This window comes from Morone saxatilis, unplaced genomic scaffold (genome assembly GCF_004916995.1).
Source record: "Morone saxatilis isolate NCDOM2014 unplaced genomic scaffold, NCSU_SB_2.0 Contig16, whole genome shotgun sequence".
In the NCBI taxonomy this organism is placed as follows: domain Eukaryota; kingdom Metazoa; phylum Chordata; class Actinopteri; family Moronidae; genus Morone; species Morone saxatilis.
Genome location: NW_023339718.1, coordinates 7,218,227 through 7,232,532, shown reverse-complemented (window position 1 = coordinate 7,232,532; position 14,306 = coordinate 7,218,227). Strand labels below are relative to the sequence as shown.

At 41.6% G+C, this 14,306-nt stretch overlaps 1 protein-coding gene across 1 annotated transcript in view; it reads right to left on the bottom strand.

Moving 5' to 3' along the window:
• Window positions 1-14,306, bottom strand: part of slf1 (SMC5-SMC6 complex localization factor 1) — a 29,222-nt gene extending 14,916 nt beyond the window's left edge. The window contains 16 exon segments of the mRNA XM_035659117.1: window positions 2,989-3,068; window positions 6,633-6,698; window positions 6,700-6,719; window positions 8,054-8,199; window positions 8,415-8,583; window positions 8,730-8,880; window positions 9,378-9,512; window positions 9,861-10,030; window positions 10,259-10,405; window positions 10,914-10,979; window positions 11,126-11,254; window positions 11,496-11,649; window positions 11,762-11,987; window positions 12,108-12,186; window positions 13,514-13,624; window positions 14,073-14,306. Coding sequence (XP_035515010.1) covers window positions 2,989-3,068; window positions 6,633-6,698; window positions 6,700-6,719; window positions 8,054-8,199; window positions 8,415-8,583; window positions 8,730-8,880; window positions 9,378-9,512; window positions 9,861-10,030; window positions 10,259-10,405; window positions 10,914-10,979; window positions 11,126-11,254; window positions 11,496-11,649; window positions 11,762-11,987; window positions 12,108-12,186; window positions 13,514-13,624 — 1,849 coding nt within the window. The 5' untranslated portion in view covers window positions 14,073-14,306.

Sequence of the window (14,306 nt, the reverse complement as noted above, 5' to 3'; positions counted from 1 at the left end):
CTATTGGATAGAAAGAAAGAAAGAAAGAAAGAAAGAAAGAAAGAAAGAAAGAAAGAAAGAAAGAAAGAAAGAAAGCAAACACTTGGTGGTTGTACAGTATCAACATCAGTAACAATAATCAGGTCAATCAGAGAGGCAAACCAATATTTCCAATCTTAAAATCAAAAACATCCAAACAGAGTGAAGCCCAGTCCAAACTACAGTCCCTAATGAGTAAGCTGTACTATGTGGCACGTCAGTGTTCTACATGGGCTGCTCTGCTATTACCGGGCTCTAAAACGCTGTGATTAAACACCCATTCCACTACACCCCATGTGTACACATCCTCGCAAATGCCAGGGCCAATCCACGCACTGTTAAATCACTTTAATGGCTCCAATTTGGACACAACGCCTCTATTATAGGGGTAATTGCATGCTCAGCATTTACAAGCACGGAAAGGATAAATCCGCCTGTCCTTTTCTATAAATCCCTCTTTTCACACTTTAATAGAAAAGTTAAATGTATGTGTTGCTCTTTATATCCCTCAGTCTGCTTGCTACACTCCTGTAAAGTGTCACTTGGCCCGGCGATTCCTGGACCAATAAGCTGCTGGAAGCCTGTAACAATGCTATTTGTGAGGAATGTGTTAGAAAGGTATTCTGTGCCAGTTATTGGATATATTTAAAACTATTTGAAGACTACTGCTGTTGCTGGCTCCAAGAGCAATGACAACAAGGTATTTCGCCCAAATCAAGATTACTGCAGCTTTCACTGTGCCTCAAAAGAATTTACTGGCATTAACGTAAGTGACCATCAATTTAAAATTCCACTGGTAAAGATTTTAATGTAGGATACCTCCATTTAATCAGTCAAAAACAACACTGGGCAGCAACAGAGGCCCCCCCGACGCCTTCCTCTCTGCCAACAGGAAGTAATACAACACAAACACAGAGTGTCTCTTAATAATAGTAAGCAAATCCTTAATATAAAAGCTTGATCCACTGTGGATTTCAGTTGCTTTGGACAAAGCTATTAAATGAATGAATGTAATGGAAATAAATGTGAAGTAAAAGCCAAGCTCACAAAACTTTTGCCTGCGTCATCTTTATGGCTGTGTATTGGCAGAAATCTGATGATGTGTATCATGGTACAAGGGTTATAGTTTAGTATATTGTGATATACTGTAATACTGTCAGCAATATATTGCGATATACTGCGATATAGGAAAACTAGTATAATGAACACACCGCCATATTCAAAAAATCCATTTGCACTTACAACAGTGCTTTCATTCAGCTGGGGGTTTAACCACAGAAATCAATACTGTGTTTTTAAGAATCGATTCAATATCACAAAATAAAACATTGCGATACTTAAGCGTATTGATATTTTCTTAAACGCTAGCCTTTTTTTTTGTTATACAATGGTATGAACATATTTCTCACTTACAGCACATAAAGGAAGGTTGTGATTGATTCAATGCAAAACACTGGTTAGAAAAACATGGATGAAGTCCATTGAGTTCATTTGCTGAGGAAGACCGTACGATGCAATCGAAAGCTCTAGGACAGCTCTTAATGGACCTTGTGGTGAGACTGTTCGTGTGTCTAATTTAAAATGTTTGATTATTTCACTCAACGTATGCTCATTACAGGGGTTTTAACCCGCTATGTGTTAAATATATTTTGACAGAAAAGAATGACACTTTGATCATCTATCAAAGCACCAACTTTAACAGTTAATTCTCGTTGCTGGATGAAGTCACCTGGAGTAGCTTTACATTCCCAAGAACAATGCACTGAACTATGCAGAGTGAATGTTAACTTTAAAGGTTCCTTACAGGATGACATGAAGCTAAAAGCGAACAGATTTTAAGCAATGAAAAACACACCGCAGTTCTTGTTTGACAATCTACATACAGTATATTCAGGCTGATTTAGATTGAAATCCCTGAGCTTCCAGAAAGCAAATACAGAAACTGAAAAAGAGAAGTTCATCCCAAATCCCTCAACCCCTCTCAGCTACTCTGACAAAGATACTGAGGTTCCAGAAGGCGAGACAGCTGCTCCAAAGCAAAAAAAGTGCAGCACATAAGAAAGCGAGCTTACATATGTGGGTGAAAAAAAGCCTGTAAGAGAAAGAGAGGAAGGGAGAGAAAGAGAGAATGGGGTGAGATGGGATGGGATGAGAGGGCGAGAGGGGAGGATGCTGTGCCGATGGTTCATCAAAAATTAATGCCGACCGCATCGGTATAGAGATCACGTAGTGGAAAAACAACACATGCCAACAGCCTTGAGTCTCCTGCCTCAGCCCTCCCTCTTTCCTCCACTTCCCCACTCCTTTACCCTCCACCCTTTCTTTCGCACCGGCACAGGGCCTTTCTGATCAGGTGGAAGGGGGAGATATGAGCTCTGACACCTTTGAGAGTTCACACAGAGTGCCATGCCTCTAATTGCAGGAAGTTCCACCAGTGCAGCCGCTGTAGATCTGCAGCGCTATCCTAATTGCTGCATTTAATATCCCTAAAATGGAGATCTGAGGCGCACTGTGCGTACTAATATGCGTTACAGTTTTGTGTGAGGAAGCCATTATTTATATCCGTGCCATTTTTTTATTTATCTATTTCTTTTTTAAAAGGTGAATGAGACATGAGGCAAAAGAAAAACAAAACAAAGAGCGAGGCGTTGCATTTGAATGTGGGTAGAACAAGTGGAGGAGGGGGTGTAATACAGAGGTGGTAATACGGTCCAAACTCTGCCCCGAACATACACGACAGGCTGAATTATGCAGCCAAGTTGCCCTTACAGCTGACTAGATGGAAGCGAGGTCTGATGCAAATCAATCACTCTCTCCATACATTATGTGCTCTTCATTAAACTGAAAGTGATGACAGAGCTATCATGTCCCTCTTTACTGATGACCTAGTGCAGTGCATCAGTCCATTAAAAGTCCGCTCCTTGCAAATGTGCAGCTATATTTTCAAGCTGCAGTGTGTGTGTGTGTTACCTGCTGCGTTGACTCTGTTTAAACCTCTGGGGATGTTCTCTGCCTCCAGGCTTGTTTCATTCACTAGAAAACTCTGAGTACTGTATAGAGACAAAAGACATGGTCAAAGGGGTTATGAGAAAATATACATATATGTACTGAAACTTAATTCAATAAGAGATTACCCATGATTCACATTAACAAGTCCAAAGTTTCAATGACTGACCATTTCAGCATGACAGCGAGGAGACCTAGTGGTACAGAAAGTGGAACGGGCATCTCTGTACTGTGAAAAGTGCCATTAGCAAATGAATCCCTCGTGGCGCTGTATCATTTCATATGAAATCTGACAATATCTGTCAAACCCCTACTGTGTTGGCCACACATACACTTCACACACCCAACCCTCAATTCCCGTCTCCAAAGCACTTTTCCTCCCACTTAACGCCTCAAACGCACAGACGGAGAATTCGATGTGAGCAAGCACATTAGGAGGAATAACTAGTAAAAGAAAGTGAAGCCTCTTCAAAGTAGTGGCGTGCTAATAGCTGTGGGCTGTCACTAGTCCTGTGAGTGGGTATGGGAGATCTGCCTGCATGAAGCCTGACAGGTGTCTTGAGTGTATACGCCTGTGCACGTGCGCGTGCACTGCATTGAAGCGGAGTGCCATCCGTATTACAGGGAAGAGGCTTGTTCCCTAGTAATTGGCTTGTTCAGAAGCCAGGAAGGAGCTCCCAGCAGTGAGGAGGAAACACACGTCCTGTCACGCTGCTTGTTATTAGCAGGGACAAGGCTGAGAAGAGATGAGACGAGCTCTGTGTGTATGTGTGTGTGTATGGGAGAGTCCATAAGAGTGTCTGGGATAAGGGCATACCACTTCTCATCTCAAACCACTTCACCCAAGTGTCCCCTGTCCGTATAGGCTGGCAGCAGTGGAGGTTGACAGTACTTGGCTTGTATACATCCCAGTCTCTCCTTCCCTCATGGTCTACTTTAGGAGGCCAGCATGCTGTCAGTGGCCCGGCTATCAATTCTGGGCCTGGGGCAGCATGTGCCCTTGGAGGCCGGCTCTCAAGAACCTTGTTTGCAATAATGGAAGTAAACGGAAAAGTGCATGTTGTATGCCACAGCAAGACAAAGCTATGCATTACATTTTCTACTTGCTTTAATTCAACCTGTCCCTTTTATGTCTCCATTGTTAAAATATGAGTAGGGTTGATCAGGCTTTTCTTAAATCCAGTTGACATTGACTATATACAGGTCTGGTTAGAAGAGATGGAGCTAAAGTAATGACATAGTCAAATGGTTTGAAAAGATAAGCAACGCACAGTGCTTGATTAAGCCAGCAGGAGGAAACCTCAGTTTAATTACAGCTTCCCTTCTGCTAACAGCACTCACTGCCACGCAGCCAGCCAGCAAGTCAAACGGCCATCTAAACAGTCGGTCAATCAGCCGGCCTGTCAGTTTGGTATGGCTTGGACGTGTGCCCCGATGCCAGCCTGTCTGTTGGTGCAGAAGAAGCACACTCGCCATCTCTCATATACATGACTGCAACAGCTTCAAGTCACAGTAAAGCGGCCTAATGCGTTCTAACAGCCAGAAATGAAAGATAAAGGGGTCATATGGCTCCTCTCAACCTTTATGACCCGCTCTGGTTCTTTTCATAAATCCAATACCACACATCTTGCCAGGATTTTGTCTTGTGTTCTACTGACACTTTAAAAAGGCATATAAAACAGAACTGAAACCATTTAACACTAATACTATTATAACCGCAATCACATCTGGTCAATTTAAAGCAGCAGATATGTGCTCTAACAATAAAGATAGTTGATTTCTTACATACAATGTAAAATATTTACATTATTTTACATCATAGTAACTTCAACAACATAGGGAACTGTAGGGAAAATACTTAGAGACTGAAGAGTGTGTCAAGCAACATAAGATGTGTTAATTGATTAAGAGTGTCAACATCACTGAAAATATGTATAACATCATGAATGCAACCATGAAACATGAGGAAACAAGATTTCCTTTTGGTTTCTGTCCTCAATTTATCACAGGCTTTGTCATTTTGATGTCATTCTTTCTTTTAGGGTCAAATGATTTTACATGCCCTTTGGCATTTCTTTATCTCACCCGCACAGATCGCATTCCTTATTTTCTTCAGTTCTTCTCGTGTTTCTGTCAAAATAAACTATAAGCCTTTTAAACTGTGGGGAATGCAGATAGCAGAAAGAGAGTAGTGATGAAGGGGTAGAGGGGTAGAGGGGTAGAGGGGAGCTGGTCAGTGCATGAACCAGTAGCCTTCACATGAACCTGCTCCCTGGTGACTCCTGCCCTTCTCCAGGCCAACTACCTGCTGGTGGAACAGCAGATGTCTGATATGGAGTATGGAAGGAGAGTGTGTGTGATTGAATTCAGAGAGGGATTTAGTATGCGAGGGCAGATCAAGAGAGGTGGAGAAGGAGGGGTGAAGGCTGAGAGCTGGTGGTCGTAAGGGAAGACAAAAAAAGGCCTGATGGGATATCCTAGTCTATCTGTTGGCTTCCTGTCCAAATCAGACTGAGAACAGTGTGTGTGTGTGTGTGTGTGTTGGTGTGTGTGTGGTGTGTGTGTGTGTGTGTGTGTGGTGTGTGTGTGGTGTGTGTGTGTGTGTGGTGTGTGTGAGGTGTGTGATGAGACGAGGAGGGGTCTAACCTCCCTTTGCACCCTCCTGTCAGCCAGCACACACTGATAGGATCAGACCTGGGCATGACCCATCACATGCCAAATCCTCATTCTGTCTGACCTCATTTGTCTCTCCAGCTTTCCCTCAGTCCCTCCATTCATGCATTTCTGCTCCTCACCCACACACACACACCACACCACACAACAAACACACACACACACACACCACACACTCATCCCTCTCTCCAGGTGTTCCTTTGTTCCTTTTCACTCACATTTCTCATCGGTTCTGTACATTTTCACCCATTTTGGCTCATGCTGTCCCTACCTTTAAATCTATGGGTGAAACCTGACAATGGAGGCAATGGAGAGTAAACTGCTGTTGAGTGTTCTGTTATTTTAGACACACACAAGCCAACAAAAAGATACCAACGTGAATGAAAGACAGATACAGCTAATTTAAGAGGATAAGGAGACAGTGGAAGGTTTATTACACTGCCTCTCTGACATCTGACCAGCAACATGTATGCTGTTACAACACCAAGAAACCAACTTTTCGGGGAAGCAACAACTCACAATGATAGAGAAGGTAATGACTGGATTTGATACTGTCTCAAAAACAAGGTTAGGCCAGTTAGAAATGTGCAAACACTTAAGGTTTCTGCCTGTCTCAATCTAAAGCTGTGTGTGTGCTTTTTCTGACCACCTAAAAACACTGACTAACAAGAGCGGGAACTGGAGAGAAGAGCAATAGTCTGTAATAAACTGCATAGATGCATTTGGACATCACAGGCTGATCTTTAAACATAAGTAAATTTACTAGAGACAGGGTCAAAAAATATGTTTAAGTTGGTTTAAAATGTATTCAGGTTCTTAGGCTATTGCCCTTGTGTAGCCCCACCTCTGCATTACGTCCTCACATTCAGGGCTCTGTGAAAAATGTAACTTGAGAGACTAACAGTGGTATAGACAGACAGCTGTGTGTAACTGACCTGCAGCTGTGCGAGGTGGGTCCATTCCTGAGGCGAGCACCAGTGGGACTGTGAGCCAAATCCCCAGAGCGGCAGGTATGATAGCACCTGTCAGAGTCACGCAGACACACACAACACACACACACACACACACAACACACACACACACACCACCCAAAGGTTATACAGCGTCTTTATGCTGCAAGAGGATGTTTGTGTGTCTTCAAGGGACTGAGGAGGCACGAAGACATCAACCGTGAGTGAGAAAGCCAGATGTTCTACTGCAATGTAATACAATGGGTAGACCACAACCGCCATCTTTTACTCTGTAGCAGAGAACTGTAATAGAATCTATAGCAGTGTTCACACTGCCAAGTTAACTAATGCAGAACATCTGTGTTTCATGTCTTTTAACCATAACACAAAATCACAGTAGAAAAAGGAAACAATTAAAAATAAATTATAGAAATAATTAAAACCTTTAAACGTACAATATGTCACATAAAAACAATAACAAAGACAAAGTTTGATGACATAGTGAAGTAGTGTGGGATAATGGGAGTCGTTGTTGTCTTAATCACCACTGCAGTCAGCTTCTGCTGGTTAGGATTCCTTCCGCGTTTATCGTTCAGGAGGTTTCTATCAGGAGCCGAATTATCTGCAGAAGTCTCCTCCTCTCCGTAACAAATAGACCCGGTGATTAAAACCAGGGGAAACACTGAATATAGTAGTTTCACCATAAAAATCAGTGTTTCTCCGACGCTGTTCGGAAGACAAATCATGTTCCGGAAGGCCTGCCAGCTGAGCTGCTGCTGAACTTAAGTTCCAGACATCTGATGACTAAAACCCTTAATCCGGTTAAAATATATAGTTAAAAATGACCAAACTCGATCACAGAAATGTAGAAATTTAGGACAGCTTCTGGCAGACAACCACAACAGTGATGCATTAGCAAAGGAGATATGACGCCACTGACAGGGGAGCAGTGAAGAGTACCGTTACCTGAATAAAATTACAGATCTCTCTGGTTTGAACATTGTTGGAAACATTTTGGATTGAAGTACACAAATCAACAAAAATATAAGATAGGCTTAGTGTTTATAGACATTTCAATGCGGAAATGTTACATACGTATTATAGTTTTTATATGAGTACTGTATTTTGTTTTCTCAATCACTTTATTTGCAGTGTTTTTTTAGTTTTCTGTTGGAGCCCATTCTGACATTGTGTAAAACTTAACATTTTACATATCATTCAATGCCTTCATGACTTAACAAACTAATCAGCACAAGACTGTTGTGATTCGCAGAAGTAAGAAGTGCCTGCCTCAAATTATGACAAAGCCTGTCATGAATACAAGACTGATGAAAGCAATGAGGTTTCCCGTGGGTAAGTAATGGGAAATTGAGTGAAGAACAAGAAACAAACACACACACACACACCATTTTCTTGAGAGAGAGGCGTTCATCTCCAACTGTGAATCCATTTCTGCAGCAAAGACTCCTGAATGTCGCATCAGCCATCACCAGCTTCAGTCTGGTAGAACGAATCCTGACAACCAGCTCTGCCACAACTACCGGAGACACATCTACAGGACAAAATATGTCAGATACCATACTGTCAGTGATGAATTAAATGATTAATTTAAAGAAAGAAGTACAATTTATTAACATTAGTACTTAGAAAACAGTAAAAGTATTCTTGTGACTGAAACTCAAACTAAGACTTAAAAAAAGGTACAGCAGACATCTGAAAACAGATATTCTTCCTATGATGCACTTTCTTTCTATTTTTATTCCATACCTTGGCTGATAACAGCAAAGTGCTCTGCAAAGTCTTTTAAGCCCTTTTCCACCAGGTTCTGGTTCAGTTTGAAATGCTGCTGACACCAGAACTCCACCAGCACGGACAGGAGGTCCAGCAGGGTGTCTGCCAAATGCAGCTTCTGATTCTCACCCCTCTCAGCGTAGTCCTTCAGTGAAAATAAACAACATCACAGTATGGAGTTAGCAAGCTCCATGAGTAGGCGTAACGTTTTTTTTTCTGGTCAGATCACAAATCTGACCCAACTGGTGATTTTGCCATCCAATGAAAATAACACAGTTTCACAGTGTTTACCTCGATGGCAGCCTGTACTAAGAGATGAGTTAGTTGTTTCACAGCTCGGGACAACAGCGTGGAGCGCTCCCACACAGTCCAGAAGGTTCCGTACAGCAAAGATCCTGAAGTTGAAGCCTGAGAGACTGTTCCCTCAGGCAGCACAAAATCCCTGGGCCAGAGAAAGGCAGAGAAAGGCAAGGATGACTGAAGGAAGAATAGACCATTTAATGTAACTAATCATCATTTATTGTAAGAACAAAAACAGTGGCATAAACTTAATTATAATTTATTATTATATAATTTAGCAGTTATGCAATTTAGTATCAGCAAATAACTGTTACTTGAGGCTTTTCCAATGAAATGCAGGCACACGCAAATGGAAAAATACATATAGTCTTCTTATATGTTAAAAACAGACTACAAGCCAGCAGTAGGAGAATGTGCCCCTTCCTTGTTATAAATTAAAAGGAAAAGTATGAATGAAAACACCTCTGTGCTGCAGTACACACCAGCTAGAATACAATGAATTGTTTAGGTTTTCTGGAATAGGTCAATTCATATTTATTATGTTTATTGATTTATTGAACAGAAAGACTATACATTTAAAACAAACAAAAAGAGACTGCCCTACAGTATCTCCCACACCGTATATATCTAAGTTGTTACCCGGGGGTGATAGAGAAGAGTTCACCCTGGAAAAGCTTAAGGAAGAATCCCAGGAGGTCACTATGGAAATGTAACAGCGTTGGCAGGGCAGGTCCAGGGAGTGGGTGACAAGTGAGCTCACTAGACAGGCAGTAACTGAAAGAATACACACATACAGAGAAACAGTAAATATACGATACATTATTTTTGCATATTACTACAACTGTAGTATAACCGCATATTTACATAATGTGGTTACTTTTAGCATAAATAAGGTTTTAAAGAGATACTATGCAGGATTTGTCCATTGCAGTTTGCAACCGCACCATTTAAAGTTGGCTCCTCCTCCCCCACTCAAGTGACGATTGAGAGGGATATTTGTAAGTCTATACATTGTTTTTCAGGAAAATCCTGCATAGTATAGTATAGTAAGTGTATGTTTAAAGTGCAATTAAAAATGTCAAACTATTTGCAGGAATCACTTGACAAGAAAATCAGTTTTACCTAATGGCTGTTTCTAGAAAAGGCCACAGTCCCGTCTTACACCGAGGACACTGCAACACCTGGGCAAAATATTTTTTTACTGTGCTAGGAGCCAGCCAGGGAGGGTTGGTAACGAGCAGGTTATACATGACCTGCTGGAAATTCGTCAGGAAGACAGATGTGGCGTTTCCCTGTGACATAATGAACAGACAGGAATAGAAGTTTGAGTGGTTCGGATATTCTGATGTACAGTAACAATGTCAAGTTACAGTTTAGTGATCCAAAAATATTCTACCAACTACTACTAGAATTTAAAAAAAATGTATGTATATAATGAGACAGGTTACACTTTCATGCCACCCCTGAGGCTCATGCAGCAGCAGGTGGGAATTTTTACAGTTAGGTAATTCTGGTCCTACCTGCTGTGCGTACTCTAAGAGGGAGACCAGGTACGGCGCAGGTGGCAGCAGGCCAGGGAACACTGCACTTCTGATTGAGTCCAAGGCTTCAAGGAAGAGCCCACACTCTATCATGCTACCAACATTGCTGAAGTCTGTTTCTGTTGCCTGGAGGAATAAAAGAACAATGATGAAACGTAAGAGGTATATGGAAAAGAGGAGAAAACACTGCAGTCAAAGAGATGGACGGTCGAATGGGGAGAAAAAAGGAAGGGCAGGAGGGTAATGGAAATAGGAAGTGGATGGGCATCAAAAGTTCCTGGAGGTCATTTCTGACAGACTGTTACTGGCAAATGGCATATGGATTCAGAAAGTACAAAATGGAAATACCCGAGCACTTATAATAGCAATCTGATGGAGATCCACTTGGGTAAAGTATGGACAGGACAGAGGAGAGTATTGTTAATAGGTCTGCCAATCAAAACTCTCAGATTAGCTGACAGTGGTGGTTAAATTGGTGACCTGAGTATGATGCGCCCTTGCTCTAGTTGTCACTTTCCATTGAAATGTATGACATAAAAGGAAATTGAATGACCTGATCTTCTTGATGAAACATAGTTATTTTAGAGATGTAGAGTAGCGATCAGGGATTTGTGGGGGATGTATGCACATCTACCTGGGACTGTGGACGGTACGGGTCATGGTAACCCAGAAATTCAAGGAAGCACAGTCTGGGCCGGCCCTACAGCAAAAGACCCCATTAGCAATGTCAAATACATACAACACAGCCACAAAAGGTCATTCAAGTGAACAGAATGTAAACCAACAAAAAGCGTATACAGTGATGACTAGAAACTACGCTTCAGTGCTTCTCTGCAACAAACACACCTCCTGTTTGATGACATAGTCCCTGAGCTCTGTCTCCAGCGTAGAGAAATCAACATCAACAAAATTGGCCTTCTTCGTCTCAGCTGGATGATCATCCGTTATGTTGAACTTCATATCCACACAGTTGCTCTGCCAAAGAAAAAATAAAGGGGGACAGTTCAAAACTTTTAAACAAAACTTCTAAAGCCAGTATTCCTGAATTTAAAAATAAAGCTTTTATATAAATTGTTTAGTAATAGGTTTGAGCAACCAATCAGAAGCTAAATAAAGCATTTGGTACTGACTGCACATATAACTGACACTGCACCACCACCACCACCACTGATAATTAATTAAGACCATATCTTTTGCATAAATTATTCAGACTTACCCCGAAGAGGTGCTGGACAATGTGGCTTACAGGGTAGCAAGGAGCATTGTGGGATGTTGAGTCTTGTGTGATGGGTTTAGCCATGACATGAGTAACGGAGGCATGAGAGGGAGGAGGGCAGTGGTATACTTTGGCCCTGCCTGCTTTTAGGAGCCTAGGAAAGATGAAAGTTAATTCAGTATCATTTCACATGCAACAGTTTATTCATACATTACATGGATGGGCTGTTTTGATTGGTGATAAAGTGTCTTTGTGGGATTCCTCACCGTTTGAACATGGCTCTGCGGGTCGGCTCTTGGACCATGAGGAGTACCCTCCAGCCCTGGAAGGCCCCTGTTAGCTTCCCACTGGCCACCTTCTCCCTCCACTGCCTGACAGGGTAGAAGGCAGACGTGCTACATGTGGAAATAGCAACTTCATAGGGTCCCTCTGCAAGCCAGGAACCATTCTTAACACTGTCCAGCACATAGTCTGGAGTCAAAACCCACTTTCCTGTTGGAAGCAAACGAAAGGGAGAGCAGTGGTGATGTGTCAGTCTTGGGACTTAAAAAAAAGGAAATCAACTGTCAAGTGAAGTGAACCATCATCAATATAATAATCATCATGACTGACCTGCAGCACAGGCCGCCAAAAACTTCTCACTGGACAAAACCTGAGGGATTATGAGATGGGTGCTGCCGTGCTGATAGACCTAGAAGATGATCACTGCATCAGTCTATGAACATGTACAGGAACACACACTGACATACAAACAGACCTGGGTTTTCACCAAACCCCACCTACAAGACTATCTTTAATCTTGTATCATATACAGAGTTGCTGCAGCGGCCCGGGGTTCGATGCGACCTGCGGCTTTGCTGCGTGTTTCCCTCGTCTCTCTACCCACCTTTCCTGTCTATCTACAGCTGTCTATCAATAAAGCCAACAAAAGGCCAAAAAAGAACTTAAAAAAATGAATAAATAAATAACACAATGAGTCTATAAATAATATCAAATTGTCTCCTTAACCACTTGTAGGCCAGTCCCGATAATTACGTTATCGACTTAACATGCAATACAGACAGTACGTAATTATCAGCTGTCACAATATTGAGTTATCGCATGACATATGGACAGGATCTCAATCATTTTTGCAGGACCTAATTTCACATTCCAGTTTCAATGTCTGAATATTCTTAAGAATTAAAAGTTCATTGCTGTTTGAAAAGTTTGAATACTAACCTTTTCAAAAGTTTTCTCTGTAATAATACATTAGAGAAAGATGATACCAGTAATATAGTAAAACCATATCAGCAGTAGGCTCTGTAATCACACATAACTATCATAAAGGTTGTGAAATCAACAGTAGTAAATCAGTTGAAAACCTCTACAGGACATTTGTACATTGACAGAGAGAGGAAGTGCTGTCAACCAGAGGGAACATTTTCCAAGAAAACAAAGGACTACAGTATTTTGTACCTATGCACTATCTATCGATCTATGAAACATACAATAACGGTAGTCCCTGTGAATAATTAGAGTTCAGCGCCACTGTCTGTGATTTACTTATTCATTTACAATTGGCAATAGAATTACATTCTTTAACATGAAGTGGCTGCCAAAGGAATTAAAAGAAGATTGAAAGCCTCGTGGCATGAAACCACATTTTGGCCCGCTATCAACAAGACAACCACCTAGGGCTCCAAATACTTAATGCCTGCCTGTGGTCGAACAAGATTCAGTCGCTGGATTACTTGATCAACGGTACATTAATTGGACTCAGCTTTGATTTTTGTTAGTGAACATGTTATGCTTTTCATTTGCTGGTTTATCACAATGCAAGGATTTGCTTGGTTTGTTTTATGTGGGTTAGGGTAGGTTGCTGGTGAGACTGGCAGTTGTTTATTTGTTTGACATCTCATAGACTCAATAACTATCAGATAAATCAGAAGAAAGTAAATTAATTGTAAACTGTAGCCTATAGGTAAAAGTGCATTTGCCATTTCCCCTAATATGTATGTTGAGGGATCTGTACTCACTGAGCCACCTATGTACTTTCCCCCCAGCTGCTGGATTCCCTGGACCAGAACTCTCTTCTTCTCTTGGATCTTGATCCCAGAGATCTGGAAAACAGGTGTGAAGCTCGCCATCTTGAGAGAAAATTGCAATAGAGACAGAATGTGGGTTAATAGGCAAGTTATATGTTGAGCATTGACTGTAGATCTTGAGTGAACTCCTGCAACTCACTGAGGGACACAGTCTTGCATTTCTTGTTTGACTACATGACTTGGATTGCTTTCAATTAACTGTTGGCAAAAAACTGGAAGGGGAGCTTTTGCATTATTTGAACTTGAACATGATACTTTGGGTTGTTTGGGAATTTCACTTGACTAATCCAGTTAATTACACAGTTTGGGATCAGGTTACTTAAAACGAAACAATATGGGTGTGCACCTTTCTGCAATATGAACTGCTTTTTTTTATGAGCTTGTATCTTTACAGTATTATAATCTGCACTGGCTCTTGCACATTCATCAGTATTGCATTCCCAGTTGTCACAAACACAGCTGACAGATCATCAGTTACAGTTTCTCATACCACAGAGGATGACTCCTTGTCCTCCCAGTTACGTACAGGCGCGCCAAAACACTGACGCTGACATCGACGTCCAACAGCGCGAGCAGTGCTTTGTACCAATGTTTGGCTGCTTCTTCCAAAAAATATGCTCAACTTCACGAACAGACATAAATGCCAACTTTTCTCATTAGCATTAATAAACGCTCGATAGGTCTAACATCCTTACGTGAGTTCACCGCCCAACTACCATGTGTT